The sequence below is a fragment of the Corapipo altera genome, unplaced genomic scaffold (assembly GCF_003945725.1).
Source record: "Corapipo altera isolate COAL_440 unplaced genomic scaffold, ASM394572v1 56, whole genome shotgun sequence".
Lineage (NCBI taxonomy): Eukaryota > Metazoa > Chordata > Aves > Passeriformes > Pipridae > Corapipo > Corapipo altera.
In genome coordinates this window covers 3387021-3413334 of record NW_020884896.1, presented here as the reverse complement: position 1 = coordinate 3413334, position 26314 = coordinate 3387021, and the positions used below count along the sequence as shown (strand labels likewise).

General features: G+C 36.9%; 1 protein-coding gene across 2 annotated transcripts in view; it reads left to right on the top strand.

Annotated features, from left to right (window-relative positions):
• The window catches only part of BTAF1 (B-TFIID TATA-box binding protein associated factor 1), a 49556-nt gene that overhangs the window by 22600 nt on the left and 642 nt on the right, over positions 1–26314 (top strand). For both annotated transcript variants that reach the window (XM_027647990.1, XM_027647991.1), the window contains 33 exons: positions 293–456; positions 737–873; positions 1503–1614; positions 2865–2933; positions 5091–5180; positions 7255–7350; positions 7628–7804; positions 8323–8463; positions 8604–8728; positions 9586–9706; positions 9781–9885; positions 10121–10270; positions 10866–11008; positions 11174–11348; positions 11827–12030; positions 12919–13345; positions 14375–14565; positions 15481–15634; positions 15723–15832; positions 17682–17883; positions 18283–18431; positions 20258–20410; positions 20917–21038; positions 21233–21400; positions 21582–21659; positions 21740–21869; positions 22527–22668; positions 22833–22963; positions 23405–23524; positions 24289–24441; positions 25014–25225; positions 25380–25539; positions 26093–26263. In XM_027647990.1, coding sequence (XP_027503791.1) covers positions 293–456; positions 737–873; positions 1503–1614; positions 2865–2933; positions 5091–5180; positions 7255–7350; positions 7628–7804; positions 8323–8463; positions 8604–8728; positions 9586–9706; positions 9781–9885; positions 10121–10270; positions 10866–11008; positions 11174–11348; positions 11827–12030; positions 12919–13345; positions 14375–14565; positions 15481–15634; positions 15723–15832; positions 17682–17883; positions 18283–18431; positions 20258–20410; positions 20917–21038; positions 21233–21400; positions 21582–21659; positions 21740–21869; positions 22527–22668; positions 22833–22963; positions 23405–23524; positions 24289–24441; positions 25014–25225; positions 25380–25539; positions 26093–26263 — 4982 coding nt within the window. The remainder of the gene's footprint in view (positions 1–292; positions 457–736; positions 874–1502; positions 1615–2864; positions 2934–5090; positions 5181–7254; positions 7351–7627; positions 7805–8322; positions 8464–8603; positions 8729–9585; positions 9707–9780; positions 9886–10120; positions 10271–10865; positions 11009–11173; positions 11349–11826; positions 12031–12918; positions 13346–14374; positions 14566–15480; positions 15635–15722; positions 15833–17681; positions 17884–18282; positions 18432–20257; positions 20411–20916; positions 21039–21232; positions 21401–21581; positions 21660–21739; positions 21870–22526; positions 22669–22832; positions 22964–23404; positions 23525–24288; positions 24442–25013; positions 25226–25379; positions 25540–26092; positions 26264–26314) is intronic.

Genomic DNA, 26314 nt, shown 5'->3' with positions numbered 1-26314 from the left:
GTTGGTTGTGTGGCGTTGGTTGTGTGGCGTTGGTTGGTTGGACCAATTATAATTTAATGAATTTCAGGGACAATATTTTCTGCTTGAAAATTGATCAGTTTAAGTAGTAGTATAGTTAGAGTAGCAGGAAAGGTCTTCTGGGTATCAGCGTGATGCGTTTTCAGAGACAGTATTAGCCAAGTACAGTTTAATTCTGTGAATTTTGGCTTATGCTGTATACACTGAGCAAGTTTTCAGTAATGCATCTGTTTGGAAAACCTGACACATCTTTCTCATAAAAACTTTTTTCCAGGTGAAATTGATCCTAAAGAGAGGATAGCACGCCAGAGGAAACTGCTGCAAAAGAAACTTGGCTTGGATATGGGCGCTGCCATTGGAATGAATACTGAGGATCTGTTCAATGATGAAGATTTGGACTATTCCCCTTCTTCAGTTTTACTAGTAAACAAACAACCTGTAGGTAAAACCTTGGGCTCTTTGACTGCAAGGAATAATACAGTGGGTTGAACTTCTGTGGTTATAATATTTGTATTTTAAATATGGTTGACATCTAGTATGGTATGCTTTGCCCTTCTGAATTCTTATGTCCCATAGTTGCCTGTTAGTATTATTTGATGTCAAACTGCCTCTCACAGTTTGAAATGGAGGGTTGGGGAAGTTGAGACCAGTGTGGGTTTGAGAATTTTTCAGGACCTTCATTGAAAGAAGAATTGACAATGAATGACTTTTCTTTCAGACTCTTCAGGCTGCTGAGTTAATTGACTCAGAATTTCGAGCTGGTATGAGCAGTAGACAAAAGAATAAAGCCAAAAGAATGGCTAAGCTATTTGCAAAGCAAAGATCCAGAGATGCAGTGGAAGCTAATGAGAAGAGGTATAATAGTGAACTGGTTTGCTTTTATTTCAGTTAAGCTGGGATTGTGATTTGATTTATCTGTTGAGAAACTTCCTTCAGTCTTTGCATCTTTTATGTGCAAATTGGGCTGATAGTAAGAAGCTTGTGTGCAGTATTTGTTCCATATACTTTTAAGGAGCTTCAGAGGCATCTTGAAATAATGGGATGCTACAGCTGAAATTTGTGCTTTGTTATTAAATATGACTTGAGAATAATGCATGAAAGTGGGGGTTTAAGATGATGTATCTTTAACTTTGTTATTGTTCAACTTTCTGATGTATGCTGTGTTCCTCAATAGTTTATAGTGGCATATTATTGTCTTTACTGTGTTTATAAGCAGTGAACAAAATTCATGATCTTATTTAGGAATTGCTGTGTTCCTTGGAAAAATCTGAGAAGGATTGTCAATTTGGGACAGCATTCTGCTGTCTCCTCACTGAATTTTTTTTTTTTCATGTAGGTTTACCTATCTTGCATATTTCAGTGTTAAACCTCTTTGTTTTGTGTTCTTGCCACACCTTATTGGATCTGAAGACTTCAATTGTAGAAGTAATTACTTCCCCTATAGCATACTTCCAGTTCATAAACTTATACTTATTCCTTCTCAGCAATGATAGCACCGATGGGGAACCAGAAGAAAAGAGAAAAAAAGTTGCAAATGTTGTCATCAACCAGCCTGCTACAGACTCAAAAACATTGGTAGAAAATGTTCAGGAAGAGGTATGATGTATTGTTCTGCTGTTAGCAGGAATAACCGTTCAGTTTTTTAGCAAAGTAATTTGAAGCAAAATTCCTTTATAGTCCCAAAGCCTTTAGTCATTTTAGCATTAAGAGAAATGGAATGAAGAATGTCATTGCCAGCTTACTTTTATAGATAATGAAGCAAGACAGTTTACAGCACTGAGGAAGAAAACACATTTAATCCACTGGTAGCAGTTTGTGACCCAAATGAATGTGAGTAGGGTGGCTACAGGTGTCAGACCTGGGTATTAAACTGTAAAACTGTGCTAAATGCTTAGATGGTAGGATTACAGTTAGCCACAAATAATTTGGTCTAAATGTTCAGGTACACTTTATTTAATCTTTGCCTTACTTTAATTAGGCTTAATTTAGAATTAAGTTCTCTCTTTAGCAGTTGATGATTTAAACAATTACATTAGTCTTAGAAAAACCTGCAGTTGCTTCAATAGACTAAAAAGCTGACAATTTAAGAAATGGTACACAGAAGTTTACTTCAGACTTTATCTAGATTAATCTGTATTCTCCAAAAATAAGAAATTTCCAGACATAGTTTTGTAATTAAATTTTTATTTGGGAAAAAATGATTGGAAAATTAATTTGAAAGATAAATGATAACTGCAGGCTGAACAGCTGCTGATTGCTGGCTGCCTTTCAGTCGCTTTGTGTATGTGATGATGTGAACTTACTAATGGTAATATAATTTCCTTTCCACAGCCACGTCAGTTTCCTTGTAGGAAATTTTGGGATAGTGGATACGCTTCTGGTTTCCAAAAATGTGGAATGTGTTTTGAATAGGATACTGTTTATTACCACATTAATTGACCCAATTTCATTATACGGTGTATTTGCAAAATGCAGCTTGCCTATTAAGTTCTTTAAAGGCAAAGTTTGTAAATTTAAAGGATCACTGGGGAGGATAAGAAACTTTGCTTAATTTTCTGCCTTAGCATGGTTCCTAAAGGGAGGACGAGTTCCAGAACATTAAAATCAATTACCATAGAGATGAGTTTACACTAACAGAAACTGCATAAGCTTTTTAAGAGATCCAGTGCACTTAGCAAAGTCTGAACTGTGAAAGAAGATTGTTTTTTCAATTCTATCCAGTAATGAAGGAAAATACTTAAGCTTTTGGAGGTTTATATATGCCATTTAAATACATGAAGATCATAAGTGTTCATCTGGTTCCTTTTTCTTTTAATCTCATACTTAAGAATTTTTTATGCATTTAGGCAAATGAGTGGCCTCTGGAAAGCTTCTGTGAAGAGGTGTGCAATGACCTCTTCAACCCTTCTTGGGAGGTAAGACATACGTACAGTATCTAAGGTGTAACTATGGATGAAAAAAAGGGGCTTCAAGAGAAGCGCAAAAATTGTATGTGTGGAACTTGGGTATTTTTCTAGATACAAAAACTACATCAACTGTAAATACAGATTACATAGCCAGGACAAATTGGCTTTTAGTGAACTTAAAGGGGAATTGAGAACAGATGTATAACGTATACTTGGGGGAAGTGGCAAAGATGTTAAGTAGTCACTTAACATCTGAGAATTATGGAAGTACTGAAGAAGTAAGTGAGAATTATGGGAGTACTGAAATTCAAGCAAAATAAAAGCACATAAATCTATGGTTACAAAGATTAAGCAATTAAAAGAGACTTGGATTCATCAAAAGAACAGTATCATGTTTGTCTAATACTAAACCACTACAAAAGGGAGAGGAATCAATCCTTTAGTAACTACAAAAACTATATATTTTGTTGCTTAGACCACCTGTATTCAAGATTCAAAACTGTTCTGCTCACCCTTTTATTCAGTCTTTATACAATTTTCCAATTTGTTAGAAATTTCAGGCAAAAGTGTGAAGTAGCTGATAACAAGCTTACTTCCTTGAGCAGAAGTTAGAAATAACTGTTCTCTCCTAACTTAATTTTCTTAAGTTGATATTCTGAAAAGTTAAATGTTAACAGCAACTCTAACATCCTTATGTATATCAGTAGCACAGTGTCAGTGATGTCAGTATGGACAGAGTCAACTTACTCTCAAACTTGAAAACAGAGATAGATCATATGCAGCCAGCACAATTATTTTAGTCCCAGAAAAAGGGTAATTCTATTTGTGTGGCACATAACTGCATCTGAGCTAATAAGCCTCACCTCATTTGAAAGCAGGCTGTTTGCAGTTAAAAGCCACATCCAGTTGTCATCTGGAATGCAGACATTCCCGTGGCTTCCTTAGTACATTTGATATAGGGCACATACTTCTTAGTTAAGGAAGTAGATCGGTACAGAATTGTTATTACTTTATGTTCTGGGTGAAGAATAGGTTAATGCATGTTTAAAATGTCTCTGGCAGCATCTTGCAATGTCTAGAGGCAGCCTGATTGATTAGTCCAAGCTGCTTGCCTAGCTTGACAGATGAAGTCAGGCAAGATGAATCCTACTACTGGTATTGCCTTTATACATTTGTCTCTTTTGTGTTTGCAGAAGCTGAGAACTTAACTAGCAAAGCTATCTGAGACCAGATAAATTATTGGTGCATGAACAATTAGCATTTTAAGACTAGACTCTGGCTGGTTTTTATTGGCTTGGTTATACTTTCAACCAGTAACCACTGAGCTGTACATAGGGGATATGTAGTTGTACATATCAGAGTTCTAGTTGTTACTGTCACAAAATGAAATACAATAATTTTCTGCTAGCAACAAGCATGTATATGAAGTGTCCTTAAATAGAGTAAGTTCTGCTCTAATCTGTGTAAAGGTGTCTCAGTGAAAATCTGGTTCAAAACTCTGCTTTTAAGACTTCATTATCCATTGAGTGGGCTTTTCTTGAGAAGCCAATTACTAGTCCAGTTAAGTGTCAGAAATACCAGAAACAATAGTAGTTCTACTGTCTTATGTTATTTCCAAAACTCTTCCTAGTTTGTTCAGCTGTTCCTGTTTGGTGAGAACATGCAAGTGCTTATAATTGGTATTACTTGTTCACTTACTTTCTAGTATTGAGTCAAGCAAGGCAGGTTTGTAAGCTCTGCAGAATAATAATAGTCAGACATTTGTTCTGCGAACTCCAGAATATTCAGTGAAGATCCAAATTCTGTTTAAAAAATATACAGAGTTGTAGAGAAATATTTGTATTGATTTACTTTAACTTATAAACTTAAAAAAAAACAGTAACACCTTCTAGTTTCTCTTTTCTGAAAACTAGTGTCTTGTAGTGAGGTAAAAGTAGATGAATGTTGGCAAATATGACAATGTTAGGAAATAGAAGCAATTGGTTGATTTTGGACAGATGAACATTTAAGTATATGATTTGATATAACTGCCTACAAGTCTAGTACTAATACAGCTGTAGTCGAAACGTCTCTATTAAGAATACAATAGTATTGTTTCAGTTATCCAACATGGCTGTCTCCTGTTCCCTAGTGTTTTAAAATTGGCTTTTCATTTCACTTTTCTAGGTTCGACATGGTGCAGGTACTGGACTGAGAGAGATACTTAAAGCTCATGGTAAAAGTGGTGGTAAAATGGGAGATAGCTCTCTAGAGGAGGTAAGTTTCCAGTCATGTAAACTCAATACTTTGCTTAAATGAAGTTTAGAAAACAGACTTCTTAAAATACTTAAACTTTGCAGCAAGTGGGTGACCTGGGGGAATGTAAACCATGAGACTTGTCTGCTCAAAATTATCTGGTTGACATCACAATATGCACTAATGAAACATTCTTTTTAAAAGGCCTGTGCAGAAACCAATACTACTGTACTAGTATTAATACTACTATACTACTGTATAAGTAACCATTAATATGTTGATTGTGTATAAAGTTATTAAACACTAGCTTCCATGCTAGAAAATACTGTTTTCAAGTCATGGTAAAGCTGTGCTGAAACTAAATTGACAAGTTGATTATATAACTCTAGTGAAATCTTAAGAGTGTCTCATTCTACTTGCTTGAACAGTAAGGTGACTCTGTGAATCTGCTTGGTTTGTTATGAGAAAAAGTTCAGTGTTTTTAAAAGGAAAACAGTTTTTATAAAATAACCTGACAGTTACAGCCTATTTACTAATAGTGAATCTCATCCAGATTAATACTGACTTTGCTGTAAAAGCAGCTGGGAGGGCTTGTGGTTTAGAGTGGAAGATTGAGGAGATGTAAATCAGTCTATTTCAGCATACTTTGTACTTAGGGAAAGCAAAAGCTTCTCTCTCTTCTTGCTTCCATGTGGGGTAGTATTTGTTCCATGGAGATATCTGGATAATAATAACGCAGGCTGCAATTATAAGATACTTTAAACCGTTTCTTAACTATTTATGGAAAGGGTGTGTGTGCTCCAGCTGTTGTGCATGCTGTATGCTGGGTATAATTCTTTGACATGTATGGGAATATGAAATCCCTAATATGTACATTAAAATGACAGTTTTCAAGGGAAGTGGGGATCTAGTAGGCAGACAGTGGAGATGAGAAAGATGGTGCCTGAGCAGTTGCTTTTATGAGGCTTTTACTCTGAGATTGAAAACTACGGAGTTATTGGTCTCTCACAGAGGCCAGAGCTTCAAGACAAGTTTGTTTTAAATTGCTTTGTTAAATCTGGAGCTGAAAAGCAAGTTCCTTTCACTGGGTCTCCCACTGCTTTATAGTTTATTTATAAATATGCTTCAGACATATTAATTGACTTGCCTAGGATGAGTTGACATGGGTCAGTATAAGTTATCTGGATGACTTCACCTTTGTATGCTGTACAGGAATAAAATTGTCTGTCCACCCTAACAAGGTGCTCTCTAGCTGTTGTGTTTTAACCCCAGCTGGCAACTAAGCACCACACAGCTGTTTACTCACTCTCCCCCATGGGCCTCTCTGCTGGGATGGGGAGGACGATCAGGAAAAGAGGAAACCCATGGGTTGAGAGAAAAACAACTTAATTGAAATAAAGTAAAATCTTATAATAGTACTAATGATAATAACAATAATAATAATAATGGAAAGGAGAATTAAATGGAAAGGTGAGTTAAAACCTCAGAAAAACAAGTTCTGCACAATACAATTGCTCACCACCCACTGATTGATGGCCAGCCTGGCCCAAAGCACTGATCAACCCCTTCTGGGTAACTCCCCCAGTTTATATTCTGGCCATGACGTTCCATGGTGTGGAATATCACTGTTCAGATCACCTGTCCTGGCTATGGTTGCTCCCTGCTTTTTGTAGATCTCCTCACTGGCAAAGCATGGGACTCTGAGAACTCCTTGGCTTAGTGTGAGCATGACTTGGCAACAACCAAAACATCAGTGTGTTATCAACATTATTCTAGTGCTTAATCCAAAGCATAGCACTGTACCAGCTACTGAGAAAAACCTGACTCTGTCTGAGTCAAAATCAGGACACCAGCCTTTCAGTAAAGGTATTAGGTTTCTTAAAAAAAATAACCGAAACCAGCCAGGTTATGATGTTTGCAGTAACCCAGATGAGCTGAATTAGTGCTGAGTACTTTGCCTTGACTGACTGCAAGGTGACTGTATTGAGTCAGTTTGAACATTTGTTGTATCTCTTACAAATTTTAGCTAAAGCAAGCATATCAGAAATGTTTTATGAACATATTCAAGGTGTTTGATTTTTTCTCTTTTTTACAGATGATTCAGCAGCATCAGGAGTGGCTAGAAGACTTGGTTATTAGACTTCTTTGTGTGTTTGCATTAGACCGATTTGGAGACTTTGTTTCAGATGAAGTAAGTTAAGTTTGAGAGGCAGATCAGCATTCTGCAGGAGACAACACTGCAGCAATAGAACACTGACAGTAGTACAGCACAGATAACGCTGTGCCTTGTTACAGTGCTGCTGCATGTGCCTGTTGTAACTACTCACAGATGCTTATTAAAAAGTAACTGATATATAAATTTTACCTTGTTTGTGAAGCAGTTTGGTCATCTGACTCTACTCAGATTGATTTCTCTCTAAATCAAATTTCATACAGAAGTATCTGTTTTATCATTTCCTTTTTCCTAGGTGGTAGCACCAGTACGTGAGACTTGTGCTCAGACTTTGGGAGTAGTATTGAAACACATGAATGAGACTGGAGTTCATAAAACTGTGGATGTTCTCCTGAAGCTGCTTACGCAGGAACAGTGGGAAGTGAGACATGGTGGTCTCCTAGGAATAAAGTATGCTTTGGCAGTACGTCAGGTAATAACCCTCATGACAGATTGTAAAGACCTTTGGATCAAAAAACTCTGCTCCAGGTACAGGATGTGGCTGAACAGTAGATAGATATGATAAAACAAGTCTTGTGGGTTATGAGATGTGTGACTGCACTTTTATATCCAGGCTGCAATTATGTAGTGAAGCTGTACTGTTGTAACTTGATAAGTTACTTGCACAGAACATTATAAATAGAGGCTGTGCTTGCCTAATTTTGATGATACTTTCATGTGTGAAGTAGCAGAGCTGAGTGCTACAAGAAGTTTAGTCTATTTGTCATTTGTATTCTGCAAACACTGAGCTTTGAGCTGACATTTGAGTTCATTCAAATTTATAACCTAGGTTTTTAACTTCATGAATGGTAACTTACAATACTTATAGTCTTGAATGGGTAACTTTTCTTTAAAACAAACAGATTAATTAACACAGAGTACATCTCAATTGTTTGGATCATTACATGCTTTTTAAGTTTAAAAATGCTTTTGATTTTTTTTTTTTGACAGGACATGATCAACACTTTATTGCCTAAAGTATTACCTGCAATAATTGAAGGTCTACAAGATCTGGATGATGATGTCCGAGCTGTTGCTGCAGCATCTTTAGTACCAGTAGTGGAAAGCCTGGTCCAGCTTCAGTCTCAGAAGGTGACTAAACTGTTTTCCATGAGTTCTGATTGAAAAGTTCACTTTTGGTCAAAATGAAGAAAATAATGCTTAGAGGCAGCACTGGATTTTTTTCTCTTTTTTTTTTTTTTATATATAGTAATCTCTTATCATTTGTGTAGGTGCCTTTTATTCTTAATACCTTGTGGGATGCACTTCTGGAGTTGGATGACTTGACAGCTTCCACAAACAGTATCATGATCCTTCTTTCATCTCTTCTGACTTACCCTCAGGTCCGCAAATGCAGGTAACTTTTTAATTAGTATTGTTTCAGTATTACATGCTTGAGTGTCCACTTATTTGCAAGTTGTAATAATGAGTGTCTTTCAAATCGTGTACCAAGGAGATGCCTAATTTAAATCAATACATTAATTTTACTCTTGTTTTTCCTTAAAGTGTAGGTTAGGACAGTGCTTCTATTTTCATTATGTTTGTGAAATGCAACAGAAGAATTAAACAATTAGGCATTGTTTATATGTGACTTCTTTACCTTCTCTCTCCATTCGTCTCGGGTATTTTAGTAAAGGGTATTGACTCCACTCATATGGTGGTCCTGCCCACAAGGAGCAGACAAACTCCAAACAAGAGACCAAATTGTGTACATTAAAACACATTCACCTGTAGAACTTTGCTCTTGGAACAGTTCTGAAGAAAGCTACAAACATGGAAATTCACATTAATAGGACACCCAGTAATTCTGTGACTGGTTGAAGACAATGCCTAGTTCCTCTCTGTTTGGGACTCTAGCAAATTAAAGAAATTGCATCTTAGTATGTTAAATTTTTCTTAATACACATGGTAAACTCACCACATCTGCACTTAAAGTAGATGCTTTATGCATTTTCTCTCTCATCCTGTGTGATTGTCATTGCTGAAGCTGGTTTCATTATTTGTAAAGTCATAACTTTAGGTACAACTTTAGGCCTAATAGTAAGTTCAAAACAGAAACAGCCCCTCCTTTTTTTTCTAAACAGTTGAACAAAGGCCAAAGTATAATGGGTGGTGGGAAAAAACATGGTAAAAATACATGCTTGAATTGACTAGTTTTCTAGTCAGTGGGTTTTTTTTCTCCTGTAACTGTCTTTCCATCTCCCCTTCCTCTAGTATTCAGCAGTCACTCACAGTTCTGGTCCCACGTGTGTGGCCATTCTTGCACCACACTATATCTTCTGTGAGAAAAGCAGCTCTGGAAACGTTATTCACGCTCTTGTCTACCCAAGACCAGGTAAGAATTAGTTATTAGTGTTTTAATGTGATACCTATTGGAATATGCTTAGTCATGTGATATCCTTGTTTCAGAGTTCTTCAACATGGTTGACTCCAATTCTGCAAGACATGTTGAGGCACATATTTCAATTTTGTATCTTGGAAAGCAACCAAGAAATTCTGGATCTTATTCACAAGGTATTTGCATGCCTTACCACATAGCTATATAGTGTTTGTGTATCCTGTTCTTTCATATCCTCTGTGCAGATAAAAAATAGTGTGTTCCTGTTAATTATTTTGTAATTGGCCTATGTGATGCTTTCCTAGAGAGTGAATGAAAGATGGTTCCTACAGTTTATCAGCATATGTATGATTTTATGTAGACCCTGTAGAAATTTGTCATGATTTTCACTATGGTTCTTTCTTTCCCAAGGTGTGGCTGGAACTGTTGAACAAGGCATCTGTACAGTATGTGGTTGCAGCTGCTTGTCCATGGATGGGAGCCTGGCTCTGCTTAATGATGCAGCCATCTCATTTGCCTATTGACTTAAACATGTTGCTAGAAGTAAAAACTAGATCAAAAGTAAGTGAAATGTGACCTCACTAACTGTTCTGAGGAGAGTGTGAAATTGCTTAACTGTATATGGAAACACATTCTAAGGATGTTAGAGGGGAGTGGTGATGCCTTTCTAGAACTCTAAATGTCAACTGTCTTACAAACCTCAATTTTGTAGAGCAAAAGAGTTCAAGTCAGGTTATCCATGAGAATAAAGTTCTGCCATGCAGTATGCTCTATGTGAGTATTTCATAAAATCTTTATTTACATGGTTCCAAAGCCATCTGTTTGCAGGACTGAGCTAAATCTGAAAGCATTGTTTTTTCTGAAAACATGCTGAAAGATGTTTCCTTTTTCCTCTGTGTATTTACCAGCTATATGTTGAGTGTTAGTCTTAATGTTATAGTCAAGGAATATAGCATACATTTAACAGGACTATAGAATGCTAGTAGTGGAGAGGTGATTTGCAAGTATTAACTACTGTAAGAAGCCTCTTATCAAAGAAATATTCTGTCTTAGTCCAACTTTTACATGATATTGTGGTTATTGGAAGTGTTATGGAATATGAATTCATGTTTTCATTACAAACATACTTACTTGCAACCTCTCCTTTTTTCCACAGGAAAAGGCAGGTGCTAAACTGCGTCAAGGTCAAACCCAGAATAAGGAAGTGATTCAGGAATATATTGCTGGGGCAGACAGCATTGCAGAAGATCCAGCAACAAGGGATTATGTTGTCATGCGTGCTCGGATGATGGCAGCAAAGTCAGTTGACTGAAAATATGAAAAAGATACTTAAAAGCAATGTATTTTTTTCATTATATATAGCAGCTTTTCTAATTATGTAGACTATTTTTGCATCTTAATTTTTAATCGTTAATTGCGGGGTAATTGTAACAATAAAGTGACTGTTCTTTTCCCTCTTGTCAGGTTGCTGGGAGCACTTTGTTGCTGCATTTGTGACCCAGGTGTAAATACTGTTACTCAAGAAATAAAGCCAGCTGAATCATTAGCTCAACTCCTGCTCTTCCACTTGAATTCTAAATCTGCCTTGCAGAGGATTAGTGTTGCGTTAGTAATCTGTGAGTGGGCAGCCTTGCAAAAGGTAGGGTGTTTCTGCAGCAAAAATAAATTTTACTTACTATCTCAATCCACTGCTTGTCATGAGCTACTTAGCTGAAATAAGATTTTGGTTGATAAGCTAAAATGGTATTTATACATCTAAATACTAAAATCATGATTCTTAGACAATGGAGGAATACAGTGCTCAGTAGTTAAATGCCAACTGTCAGAATTATGAATCAGTAAATATGTTCACATTTTTTCTACAAATAAGTCTGTTCTCAAGATGCATGTTATCCAAGGTCAGTCTTCCTTTTAAGGTGACTGTCTTTCCTCTATTCAGTATCATTTCTAGTGGCAGACTGAAGGTTTTGTTCCTAATCATTAATATTCTGGGTTATGAATGTTAATGGTCCCTCTGAAAACTGGATTTCTGTAGCTAGATTGAGCTGTTTAACCCCCAAAACTGAACAAAAGAAATTGTGATTACTCAGAATTTCAAACTGTCTTTTCTGTTACAGGAGTGTACAACTGTGGCTATTTGTGTGCAGCCTCGTTTACTTGGAGTCCTTTCTGAACATCTCTATTACGATGAAATTGCTGTTCCTTTTACCAGAATGCAAAATGAATGTAAACAACTCATCTCATTATTAGCTGATGCACACATTGACATTGGAAACAGAGTAAACTGTAGTGTATTTACAATAGATCAAGCTAATGAGCTGGTGAGTAGAGGCATACCTGCCCTTCCTTCAGACCTGTTCTTGTCTTGAAATACATCTTCCACATAATTATTACATAGACAATAACTTTCAGAAATAATGTGGTGACTTTACATATCTCATGACAAAGGATGTGTATAGTAACTTACTGTTTCCCCTGTGGTGTTTACAGTCTGACAAAAATCAAGAGTAGTGCAAGGTACATACTTAAGAGGAGAAAAAAGTGAGCGTTATGATTCCAGGTGTGGATTCACTATTGAAATCCACACAGAAGAAACTAAAGCAGACTGGAACCCCTTCAAAACCACTGTCAAAAGACTAGGAAATAAACTAAATTCTAGACGACCTAGGCCCCTGCCTCTGACCTTTTAATCTCCTTTTAATGCCAAATCTTTCACAGGAAACAGTAGTCAACTGAGTGGGGAAGGATATGGAAAGCCCTGCAACTACTTTATTGTGCTGATTTTTTTTTCCTTAGATTTTTATCCCAGTCTCTTTCCTCAAAAGAGAAACAAACGGCTTAGAAACAACTTGTTCATGCATGAGGCCTTGCACATCCTTTTTAGATTCTTGTATTCATTCTCCTTTGCTTACCTGTCACCTGCTTATATATTTCCAGAATATCTGGATAGAACTGGTAGATATGGCACAGTCTAAACTTGGAGTGCCTAAACTGCTCTTTGGGAATCTAGACTTGAAATTCTTATAAGATACCTGATTTTTTCCCTTTGAACTGCAGTTCAGGATTCCAGAAACTACATCTTGGAGCATTTCCTGTTACTTGCTGAAAAAATGGAGATATTTGGTCAAGTGACTCATATTCTGCCATGAGAGGATATCCCGTTTTGCAGTAAATGAAACAGATTTGTAATTTTTTTTCCCTTTCCTTAGGTTACTTCTGTTTTCAATGAAGTGACATCATCCTTTACTTTGAATCCTAAAGTTCTACAGCAGTTGGACAGTAAGCGACAGCAGGTCCAAATGACTGTTACAGAAACAAATCAAGAATGGCAAGTGCTGCATCTGCGAGTGCACACATTTGCTGCATGTGCAGTTGTGAACTTGCAGCAACTTCCAGAAAAACTAAACCCTGTTATAAAACCCTTAATGGAAGCTATCAAAAAAGAAGAGAATACACTTGTACAAAACTATGTGGCTTCATGTATAGCAAAGTTGCTTCAGCAGTGTACGACAAGATCTCCCTGTCCCAACTCAAAGATTATAAAAAATCTCTGCAACTCCCTCTGTGTGGATCCACATCTTACCCCACTAGCAGCATGTCCTGCTCAGCCTCAGACTAGCCATGAAAACTCAAAAGGTATGACATGTAAGAGTGCCAACATTCTTAAAATATGCCTGTGCTTATTTCTGAATTGTTAAAATGAGTATTTGAGTGAGTCTTGTTTTCAGTGATTTTAAAATGCCAGCAACTGAGTTTTTATTAGTAATGGTTTTATTTAGGTATTTTAAACTAAATTCATGTGCAACTAATGTGTATTGTTTTCAGAACATATGTGTATAAAAGACTTCCAATTTTCAGTTATTGACATTGTCCTCTTATGATCATATTTCACATATGCTACAAAGCTTTTCTCTGGAATTGAGTAAGTATGGGAATTAGAGTAACCTGTTAAAAAAAGTGACTTGTGTTACATTCCATAGGCTAATAGTAAGATAAAAAAAGATGAGGATAGTTGTCAAAATGAACAAATAATCCTGTACATGCAATGGTCATGGTTTCATTAAATGGCTGTCCCACACTGCAAATGTGTGCACTGGATGAACAACACAAATTAAGATCTTAGTAGTCTAAGATTCTCACCTGCTTTAAGGCTTGACCATTGTACATTTTACTTATTCTTTACGAATGTCCTTCATCTCAGAGTAGAATAACATTATATGATTAAAAAAGAAGCTCTTTAGTATAAATAGAAACATCAACAAATCCAAAGATACTGATGACATCTGTTACTGTATCATGACAGAAGTATTGAGCTGTTTGTAAAGGACACAGAACGTAAGTTTGTTTAAACTTTAGAGCGTAATTCATTTTTATATGAAATAAAATTATGCAAACTTCTTATATTTGATTGAAGTTTGTTACCTGTGCTTCTTGCTGAATAAGAATTTGTGCGGTGGTTTGCACGCTTTGATTTTTCATTCCAAGTCTGTAATGTGCTCTTAACAGAGTAACTGTGTTCTGTACTGAAGTGCCATTGTCCTCAAGGATGGAAAAAGTTGTCCTTTTTTTGAAGCACAGTCAGCAGGTGACTTACAGGTAGCTGTCACTTTGCCAATGTGTTAAACTGCAACTTAAATTGTTGACAACTGTTCTCTCTTCCTTTAGGGCCCAACTCTGATAAAGATGGGATGCAGCATACAGTTACTAAGCACAGGGGAATAATTACACTCTACAGACATCAGAAAGCTGCTTTTGCCATCACAAGTCGGCGAGGTCCTACTCCAAAAGCTCCAAAAGCCCCTATTGCAGATCTCCCCACAGGCAGCAGTGGAAGCATTCCTACAGAGCTCGATGAGGTACACTTCAGAAGTTTGAATTTGCAACTTCACAGCCACCCCTCCCTTCTGTTACTTTGAATTCACTGGAATTGATATCACTATAATAGGGATGCCCAGGATCTCTTCATGAGAGAACTGAGCTGATACGAAGTTTTATGATACAAGCAACATGTTTGTATTTTAAATCTTCAGTGTGTCATTAAGAAAACTAATAACTCCTGAAACTTACGTTTACTGCAGATTAGAAATATCAATATAAATTCATACGAATGGATTTCCACAAACTGCTGTGATTGTGTCCTGTTACACGTGCCAGTCATCTTGATGTGTGCTGGATGCCTCTGAAGAATTTAAACCAGTAATTGAAATGTGACTGGCTTTAGAATGTGTGTACAACTTCCACACTTAATATTCTAAACTTTTTTGCTACTGTTTTATTAATTTAAAATATGTATGTTTTAATAAGATCCTAGTCAAGACTGTGATTCCTAAACAGTGTTGTGGATTTTGTTCTTGATTTGTTACTGGTTTTTATCAATTCTGCTTTCCAAAGAGAGTGGAACAAAGAGTAGGGGTTTAATAACAAAGCAAGTATTGCTTTTCATAGGTTTTGCTACTGTTCTTGGTGTCACTGTATTGGCAATATCTGAGGTTCTGGAACTGAACCAGTTGGAAAATATCATGCTGAAATGGACCTGTGTCAACAAAAGCCAAATCTCAAATTCATAGACTTCAAATAATCTGTTATAAAAGATTATTTTTTTTTTACCTCTATAAAGAATAAAGTAACTAACTTGGGGGAAAAAAAAAATCAGAATGTAGTGTCATAGGTATAAACCAAATTGAATGCCTATATAATGGGAGCTTCCTTGAAAATAATTGGTTTTTTAAATGTATCTGTCCTCACTGCTTTGATAAATTGCTTAATTTTAGGCTCAGAAACCTTATGTTGTACAGAGAAGAGGAGCTGAATTTGCCTTATCTACTATAGCTAAACACTTTGGTGCTGAAATGGCAACAGGATTGCCACATCTCTGGGATGCTATGGTTGGTTCATTACGGAACAACATTCACATAAATAATTTTGGTAACTATACTTCTGATTTAAGCTGGGAGGACCGGTAGGCTGGGGGCAATATCAGACTTAAACTGAACACCTTTTCTGTTTTTACCAGACCGGAAATCATTACTGGAAAAAGGAGATGCTCCTGCCCAGGAGCTGGTAAATTCCTTGCAGGTTTTTGAAACAACAGCAGCTTCAATGGATACTCAGCTACATCCTCTGGTAATTAGCTTTTGTATGAAACACTTCAGTCTGTTCATTGCTACTGTTTTAAATTATTGTTTTGTAAGGCTTCTTTTTAGATGTTGTTCTGTTTTCTAAAATAGTCCCTCATTAACCTGCCTGTTCTCTGAGTCCTGTGTCCTACTCTTGATAAACTGAAGACATAGCCTTCAGCAGTTAAACTGTTCAGTTGTAAAGCTTTTTTTTTTTTTTTTTTTTTTAGAATATTAAATTCAGTATTTGTAGAATAAACCAGAAAACCAAACAGCTACCTACAATTTAGCCTTGGCCTATTCTTTTTTGGATGAGATTGTTTCTGAAGTTTGAGTTATGATAATATTTATGCTATTCTGTTGCATTGACATCAGCATCTTGGCTCTGCTGTATTTTAATCCTGTATTTCCTAAAACTGGAGAACGGACTGATAATACAATGCTTTCTCTTTGTAATGAAAGTATAGATAAAAATGTGGTTATGCTGCACTATGTGGTTGACTGAAATGATTTGTCTTACAATAGTCTGACATGTAGTTTCTGTGGCTGGAGTGGGAGCAAACTGGTAGTGATAAAGAGAGTTTGCTGCCTGACTACTGTGTAACAGGCTGAAGGTTGTCAGAAAGGCTGCCTGTGCAGGGAATGCAAAAATTGTGGGAAACTTGAGTTTACCCCCAATTAGACCAGCTTTGATCATTTAAAAAATAATTTCCTTCTTTAAACTGACTGTTTCTACTCAGGAGAGAGTTCCTGGAGTTAGAATGGTTCTGTGAAAGTATCAGCTGAATGTAAAGTACTGGTAAAAAAAAAAAGTTAAAAGAAATGGAGGAATAGTCATTCTTATGCCTGCATCTGGACACAGTTTTCAGTACTAGCCTATCTGCAGTACTATATTTCAGAATAAGTATAGTAGCTCTGGAGAGGCATAGAGAAGGGCAACAGGATGGTAAAAATACTTGACAAGGCTCCCATCCAAGGAATAAGTAGGCCAGAGTTCTGGAAAAGATGGTTAAAATGAATGGGTGTAGAATTCTGAGCAGATGGAGAAGATTCATGTGGAATTTTCTTACCCATCTTAATAAATTACTAAAATGGTTTTGAGTGCATTTTGCATATGACATGGAAAGACTTCCTTCAAGTGTATTTTATATGTATGCATACGTGTGGTGTGTAGCTATTGTGTAGATTAGTTTTGAGGGTGTTAATTCTTTATGCAGGTTTGAAAAATCACAGAAAGTCAAGGAGGGTGGAATTGGTTCACCAAAGCTAAAACCTGAGCATCGGTTTAAGATACCTGATATAAAAGTGTATTTATACTGATGAAAAAGAAGACATATAGATACACACATCCCCCACTGGGAAGATGCAGATTCCTTCTGAGTGTCTTTCTTGTCACACAGAATTAATGAGATTCCTAACATGAATAATTCATCAACCTAAACACAAATGGGATGAGTCTAGGACAAATCTGCTAGCTGGAAGGAAGTTTTAAATCTGTGTCTGTATTTAAGTGATAATTCTTTTTTTTTTTTTAAATAAAAAGTTCTGAGTACTTAGTACTGTATTTTCAGTGTGAAACTCATCCTTGCCAACTAAGGGCTTCTTTAATTTTCATTTGGACTAAACTAGCTCTTTTTTTACTGTGAATTTTAACTGCATTGGGGAGTAATATTTGTTCAAAGTTCAATTGCCTGTTTCTTCTGAAACTATTTTTTAGTTTTAAGCAGTTAGGTCTTGTAAAGGAGCCACTGCAAGCATTCTTAAATGACTAAAAAAGACTGTTTAGTTAAAAAAAAATCACTAATTTGTTTATAATTCATATTAACCTTTCCCACCCCCCCTTTTTCTCTGTTCAGTTAATACAGCATTTGCCTCACCTTTACATGTGCCTTCAACATCCCAGCACTGCTGTGAGACACATGGCTTCCCGTTGTGTGGGTGTTATGAGTAAAATAGCTACCATGGAAACAATGAATATCTTTCTAGAGAAAGTTCTACCGTGGCTGGGAGCAATAGATGACAACACCAAACAAGAAGGTGCAATTGAAGCGCTGGCATGTATCCTTGCTTGAATATTCAGAAATACAGAAACTTCTTTGCTATTGCTTAATTTGGGTGAACAAAAACTGTTGCCAGAAAAAAAAGGGAGGAGGAATGAAATAAAATATTAAACTGTTTTCCTCCTGTGGAATGAAACAGAATAAACTTTCATTTCCATTGCCCTTATTTTATCCATCAGATGAAGGTTTGGTTTCTCAAACCATGCAGTTCACTGGGCTAAATGTTAATTGGGTAGATCAGATTTCCCTGCTTCTGCATTGCTTTGTTACTAGAAATCTTATTCATCTGAATGTAACGTATTAATGACTTTTCCATATTGAGTGTGAAGTCTGCTGGGTATATATTTGTCAGACAGTCCTGAACTGTTACAAACTATTTCCTTAATAACCAATTCAGGTGTAATGGAGCAGCTGGATGTTGGTATTGTTCCATACATTGTTCTTCTGGTGGTTCCAGTTCTGGGTAGAATGAGTGATCAGACAAACAGCGTACGTTTTATGGCTACTCAGTGCTTTGCAACATTAATTAGACTAATGCCTCTTGAGGTAAGCTCAAACTCTAAGTGTATTGAGTGTATGAACTATCCTGTATCCACTTTTTCACAAGCTGCAAAGTTCAGGCTTCTGGCTTATTAAATGCTGAATAAGTAAATGGTTTTATGATGTCGAGTCCCTATCAGATAATGGAAGTGTCCTTTGTAAGTAAAATGAGCAAAATGGGACCCTGTGTTAGCAATTGTCTAAATTAATGTTAAAATAAAATTTCTCCTTATAAGAAACTCATTTTAACTGTGTACACAAAGTTATTAATTTTGCGTGCAGTGCTTGTTCTGTTAGTTCGGGCTCAAAAGTTTTAGGAGTCACATGTGCACTCTCCCTAGGTATGTGTGTTGTTGTGTATGTGGTCAAGAGAAATTCATAAAAGCAGTACTGCTTTTAAAGGAAAAAACAAAATAACAATAGGGATAATGTGGATATAAGTAGTCACTTATTTCTAGTTCTTAAAATCAAAAAACCCCGCTCTACATATTTGGGCCAAATATTGTGTATTATGATGCAGTAGAGTTTAATCAGTACAGACTTGCTTCAGTTTTTCACTTCTGCTACAATGTTCACACCTCAGACACTTTCTAATGTTGTGTATCAAGGACTACAATGCTTCTAAGTAACTTGACCACCAGATGGTAATAGAAGACAGTTTAGAATACATTTCCATGGTAATAATGAAAACCAATTGTCAATTTAATGGGTTTATTATATTTTTAACATAATAAAACCTTAGCATCTGATAACTAGCAATCTGCCTTAACAGGAGCACTTACTTTTTCTGCATGCTTACACTGAAATGTTGAAGTTGAAAGTTAGCGAAGAATGAATTAATTTCTGGCATGTTCATTCTGATGCCATTGGCACCAGTGTCCTTCTTGGTATCTATCTTAAACATAGTCCTGTGGAATACATATAGCTTAGGTTTTGGGGGTTTTGAAAGCTATTTTAATAGAATGTAGTGACCATCTCTTAAAAATATAGCATACTTGTTCTATTAGTTGCATGCATATGCAAAATCACGTCATATTTCTTTTCCATAGTTACTAGGGAAGTGCCTTAGAATTTCCCTTTCTGGTTAAGGAAGTTCAATATCAGATACTGAACTATATTAAATATATATATGGATTTTGAAGTAAAGCTAACTAAAGGTGGAGGTGGCCCAGAAAATCAGGGTGACAGATGTGATGATGGGAAAACAGCGTTGCCTCTTCTAGTGTATATTACTAGCAAGCAAGAATGTCTGAGCATGTTTGGCCCCCAGATGGATTCTTTGGGCTTCTGACCTGATGTGGGAAGTACCTCGGAAGCCAAGGTCTGCTGCTACAAACCTTGAAGGAGGTTTAGGTTTTTCCTTCTCTCAACGGTTTCCAACTGCTTGAATTCATCCTATGGATTTCAGTAGCGCTTCAGATATAATTCCACTAAATAGGAGAAAAATCCGTCAAACTTTGGATAGTAGCTTGTGGTTTAAGAGAAAAGAGTGTCAAAGGCTTCTCTAGCTAGTCAGATAAACTCTCTGATAAGAGGTAGAATAGCTCAGTCATAGAAGCTTGACCAGAATTTTCCTTTTTGTATCAAGTTTTTCTGTGTGTCCTTTAGGGCAGAATTTGTCACATCCTGGATGTGTTGACCCGCAAGTAATCAAACAAGTATGGCACAAATACAGTATATAAATCCTGAGTTTGGATTCATGCAGTTGAGAAGATTGCAGATCTTTATGTTTAAAATGTCTAAACTTGTATGAGGTTTTATTTCTTCTTCTTTGTGTGACAACTAAGCCCTGTAGGCTTAGTTACATTACTGCTTTTAAAATGTTATCCTAGGCTGGTATACCAGATCCACCAAACATGTCCGAAGAATTAATCAGGATGAAAGCTAAAGAACGTCACTTTCTGGAACAATTACTGGATGGAAAAAAACTGGAAAACTATGAAATTCCAGTACCAATCAAAGCAGAGCTCAGAAAATATCAGCAGGTAACAGCTTATACTTTGATTTTAAAAGAGCAGTAAGTTGCAGTCCGATACGATTTCATGGACTGGTAGGAGTTGTTCAGTATTGGCTTCTTGCTTGTGGGTTTTTTGAAGGTTGTTTTTTTAGTTGTGCAATGTGTATCTTGGACTCCTGAATAAGGAAGAAAAAATGAAGTAATGCATATTTCTTATACTGGCAAAATGATATTTATCCCCTGTCTAGATTCTACTAGTTTTCTCAGGGAATGGCCAATGGGCTGTGCCTTGTTTAGGCTGACTGTGGCAGCTCACCACTCTAAAGCCAGGCCTTCCTGGACTGTTTGGACATTTACATTTTTCCCTTTATCCCCCCTGCTTTGATGGAATGGGCTGTAGTAGATGCATTTATGGTGGGAACCAGCTTGTAGTTTGACACTGATGGATGATAGAGCATATGGATGTTCGAACTGAAGCATAACTACCTAAAGCCAGTTCTTACTTCTGAGGCACTCTTCTTCTTCTGATTTCAGGATGGAGTGAACTGGCTGGCATTTCTCAATAAATACAAACTTCATGGAATTCTTTGTGATGACATGGGCCTAGGAAAAACTTTACAATCCATTTGCATTCTTGCAGGTGATCATTGCCTCAGGTAAGCTTAAACAACATTCTTTAATGTTAGGTTTTAATGATAGGTTTTGTCTGTGTTAATGACTCTGGACATAGTCCTGGGCAACTGGCTTTAAGTGGCTGTGCTTGAACGGGGGGGTTGGACCTGATGGCCTCCAGAGGTCCCTTCCAACCCCACCTCTTCTGTGGAAAAACTCCTTTCTTGTGTTCTTAAAGGGCTCAGGAATATGCAAGAACAAAACTGGTGGACAGTGTTCCTCTTCCCTCGCTGGTGGTGTGCCCTCCTACACTCACAGGACACTGGGTGGATGAAGTAGGCAAATTTTGCTCGAAAGAATATCTTAATCCACTGCACTACACAGGACCTCCTACTGAGAGAGCAAGGTAATCTCTTGCATTTATGACTGGGATAGAGTAAAATATCCCACATGGAATTTTGCAATTCACTTTACTACTGAAGCATAGTTCGTGGGCATGGCAAAGCTTGCAATGGTACCTTTAAAGGCTGAAATAATAACCTATGTAAGGAAGACTTTAACTCCTTTTTTTTTTTTTTTCCCTTAAGATTGCAACACCAGGTGAAAAGACACAATCTCATAGTGGCCTCATATGATGTTGTAAGAAATGACATCGACTTCTTCAGGTAAGAATTGGCTTGTTTTCAGAGATTTTTAATAGCTTAGAATTTTAAATATTACTTAAGTCTGTGTTCTTCTTTTCTAGAAATATTAAGTTTAACTACTGCATTCTTGATGAAGGCCATGTAATAAAAAATGGAAAAACAAAGCTGTCAAAAGCAGTAAAACAGCTGACTGCTAATTACAGGATAATTCTTTCTGGGACACCAATCCAGGTAACTGCCCTTTTTTTTTTTTTTTTTTGGATGAATAGCAGAAAACAAGCAAGACAGATCTATCAGTCCATTTTATTGTACCTTTTATCAATCACCTTGTTCAAAGTATACATTGTAAAACAGCCTTTTGCTGCTAAATGTTTTAAATGCCATCTTTCTCCTTTCCTGGTTTACCCATGTATAGGGGAATGGGTGCAGGTTTTGTGGTACTAATGATGTTCAAAAGTTGTCAGCTAGACTTTCCCTACCATTTGTTTTTTAAGTATCAGACAGGGATAGTGAAATTAGCAGGAAACACAATTCTGAGAACTCCAGATTTGGGGCTTTGTCCTGATGACTTCTGTGCAGTATGTGTCTCATCCAGGACTAAGATAACTGGTGTTTCCCAGGTTTTGTTGTCCAGAAGAACTGAAGGTGTGGCTTAAGACATCCAACACAGTAGGAAGTCCATTTATGTGTTAAAGTGCATGTAGATGTATTCCTGTCACTCAGTTGGATGCAAGAGCTACCAAGCTCCTGCAGCTTGGAAGTGTGTTGAAGTGTTAGATTTGTAGGGTTTTGTAGGCGGCGTTAAATATGTACGGAAGTTTCTCTGATAACTTGTATTGATTTATTTCTTTTGAAAATAATTTATCAAATGTTTCTTTTTGTGTCCAGAACAACGTCTTAGAGTTGTGGTCATTGTTTGACTTCCTTATGCCAGGATTTTTGGGCACTGAACGCCAGTTTGCAGCTCGTTATGGCAAACCAATACTGGCAAGTAGGGATGCCCGAAGCTCCAGTCGAGAACAAGAGGCTGGTAAGGACCAAATGTTCAGTCTTTGGTATTTTGTTTTAGCCTTTTAAATGAGAACTGTTACTGAAAAGAAAGTGTGGTCAGTTCCAACATCTGAGACTGGGGGGGAGCTGAATGTTTTGAAAATCTTTGTTCTTCTAAAATAAAGCTTCTCTTACCCTCACTAGGGGTTCTTGCAATGGAAGCACTGCACCGCCAAGTTCTGCCATTCCTGCTAAGGAGAATGAAAGAGGATGTGCTGCAAGACCTCCCACCCAAAATTATTCAAGATTATTACTGTATTCTCAGTCCTCTACAGGTATGCTTAAAAAGTGGCAGAAAGTTTACTTTTTCAATACAGGTAAGACCACAAAGGAACCACTTTTGTATTCTTGTCAGTCTGATGTCAACTCTGACATTCTCTAGGACCACAGGACTGAAAGGGTTTTCTGGTATGTGCTTAAAAAACTAATTTTAGCCTAGTTGTAATAGAGTATTTCTTCAGTTTAATTTCCGGCATTTCTGTTGTTCAGGCACAGCATCTAGGAATATGCAGGCTGTTTTTAGATACTTTCCAGGCTGAAAGAGAACAAATGACAGGAGATTCCATTATTAATGTTTATGTTGTGTTGCATATGAAATAGCTTTCTTGAAGTATGATAATTCAGAATTTTAACTTGGAACTAAACTCTGAATAGAACTGTTTGTTTTCTGTTGGGGGAAAACACATTCATTTTCTTGTCTGGGGCCTCATCTGCAGGTTCAGCTTTATGAAGATTTTGCCAAGTCTCGTGCCAAATGTGATATTGATGAAACTGTTTCTTCACTGAATGAAGAGACTGAAAAACCAAAGCTTAAAGCTACAGGTCATGTATTTCAGGTACAGATTGCTTTAGTAATTTTTATTTCCTAGCACATACACTCCTGATAACTGTATTTATGGGTTTAATAAATTAAAATGAAAATACTGAACTGAAACATTTGTGGCTATATGATCTAAGTAGAATATTTATGCCTGGATTGTGATGTATAGCTGTTGTTTTAAATTATGTTTGTCTTCAGAAGCATAACCTTGTCTTGTATTTTTAATGTGATCTGCTCAACTGGTGTTCAGCTGTTTTGTGGATCTTGTAAAAACTGATTACTGAAAGAGCAAAACCTCAAAACAAGGGAGAAGTAATTTGGACTTCATCAGCTGTTATACTACAACATTAAGATTCTAAAACATGGACAAAAAATTTCCTTAAGGTTAGATCTGAGTTTGTGAAGGTTTGTGATCTTACAGAATTGCAGATTAAGTCTTGGCTAACTGGAAACAACAATTCTCAAAGGCTCTGCACTTCTCCCAAACCCACCTCCTCTATTGCACACTCAGGTGAAAGTGTGGGAGATGTTGGTCTTTGTACTTCTCCTGCAACAGGGACCGAGATTACTATGCATGTAACAGTTATTGGATACAATTTGAAATACAGGTTTTATTAATGTAAATGTCCAACTTTATTTTCATGAAAATACACCATAAGATCTAGATTGTGAAACGTGGCTGAGTGGCCCCTGTACTTATAGTCAATTTTGTTCAGCCTTTTTCTGGATCTACATTCTTGCTAACCATTTCTTTGACCTTCACTTCCTAAATAATTAAAGGCTTTGCAATACTTACGGAAGCTATGCAACCATCCAGCCTTAGTGCTAACAACCCAACATCCGGAATATAAAAGAATTACAGAGCAACTTGCAGCTCAGAATTCATCCCTTCGAGATATCCAACATGCACCTAAACTGTCTGCTTTAAAACAAGTAAGTAGACATACTGTTGTGCCTTTTAGTTTTCTAAATGTCTACTGATGTTATAACTTAGAAGGTTTTATTTAAGATTTTATCAGTATGAAAACTCTTCTTAATAAAATTAAGTAGCAAATGGAAAAGAGTACAAGGATATTCCAAGTATATTTTTCCTGATAATTCAAGGGGGAAAGGGGAACACAATCTTACTTCAGGGTGATGATGTTTACATAATTTTTGCTGCCATATTGGAAACCTTTTATTTTGTTCTATTTTTGTCTTTTTGGTTGCAGAAAAATTTGTCTCATGTATTATACAGGACACTATTACCTTGATAAAGTTAAATTGTATTACTTAAATTCTACTGTAAGTAAAGCTAAATGAAGAAAATTACTTTTCTGGCAGTGCTTAATTTTTTTCATAGTTTAACACTGAAACCAGACTTTGCCTTATGTTATTTAAGTGACTGTCACAGGCTTCCTTCTGCAGTTTCTCTCATTTTTACGTTTGATAGTCCATGAATGTCTATACTTACATGAGATCTACTGCCATTCTGATGATACACTTCAATGCTCTGTTACTTTAAGCTGCTGCTAGATTGTGGTTTGGGGAATGGTGGATCTTCAGAAAGCGGTACAGAAGCTGTTGTGGCCCAGCACAGAGTACTTATCTTCTGCCAACTTAAAAGTATGCTGGATATAGTGGAGCATGACCTTCTCAGACCTCAGTTACCTTCAGTCACTTACTTACGACTAGATGGCAGCATACCTGCTGGTCAGAGGCATTCCATTGTTTCACGGTACGTGTTATCCCCTCATAACCATATGGGGCCAACCGTAATGAACTGTATGGTGCATAATTGTTCTTTTGTCTACCTCAAAGCAAGCACTTAAAGCTCATACATTCTTTATTTAAATGAAACTTAACCATACTTAACTTTTTCTTGTATGCAGGTTTAATAATGACCCATCTATAGATGTTCTTTTGCTCACCACTCATGTTGGTGGATTGGGACTTAACTTAACAGGGGCTGACACAGTAGTTTTTGTGGAACATGACTGGAACCCAATGAGAGACCTGCAAGCCATGGATCGGGCACATCGCATTGGGCAGGTGAAAACCTCTTCATTTCCCATAAGTGTGGTTTTTTTCTTGCTGAACTTGAATTTGGGTACGATAGATTGTAGCGTATAAAAAGTGACATCTCTGGGTTTCCACCAAGCTTCCGTTCATGCTGATTTCTTGCAAATATGCCAGATGCTGAAGTGTGTACTTTCTTATTCCGTCTCCAAATTGGTATGCCACCTTCTCTATATTTCCTGAGCTGCTGAGGAGAGGCCAGGAAAGAATCACCCTTCAGTAGAAGAAGAGATGTAACTAAGGCAAGGAACTGAAGGGAAGCCCCACAGGGTTGTCCTTCTCTGATGCTTGAACAGGGAAAGAATGACTGCTGTTAGTCTTCCTGTACAGATGCAGTTGATGATGCCTCTGCTATACACTGGCATATTCTTTTCATCTAACATTTGTCAGACTTACTGAGTACAGTTACTGAAGGGTAACTCCAAGCCAAACTGCTTCTAGACTGTCCATGATGAACACTGAACGCTTATGCCCTCCTAAATACCCAAGATGATACTTTATAGCTAAGTGTGTGCTTTTCTTTCAGAAACGTGTTGTTAATGTGTATCGCCTGATAACCCGGGGAACTCTGGAGGAGAAGATCATGGGTCTTCAAAAGTTCAAAATGAACATTGCAAATACAGTGATCAGCCAAGAAAACGCAAGCTTACAGAGCATGGGAACAGAGCAGCTTCTTGATCTGTTCACTCTTGACAAGGTAAAGAAACATTTTTACAAATACCTACCAAAAATAGAGTAAGCTTAAGGA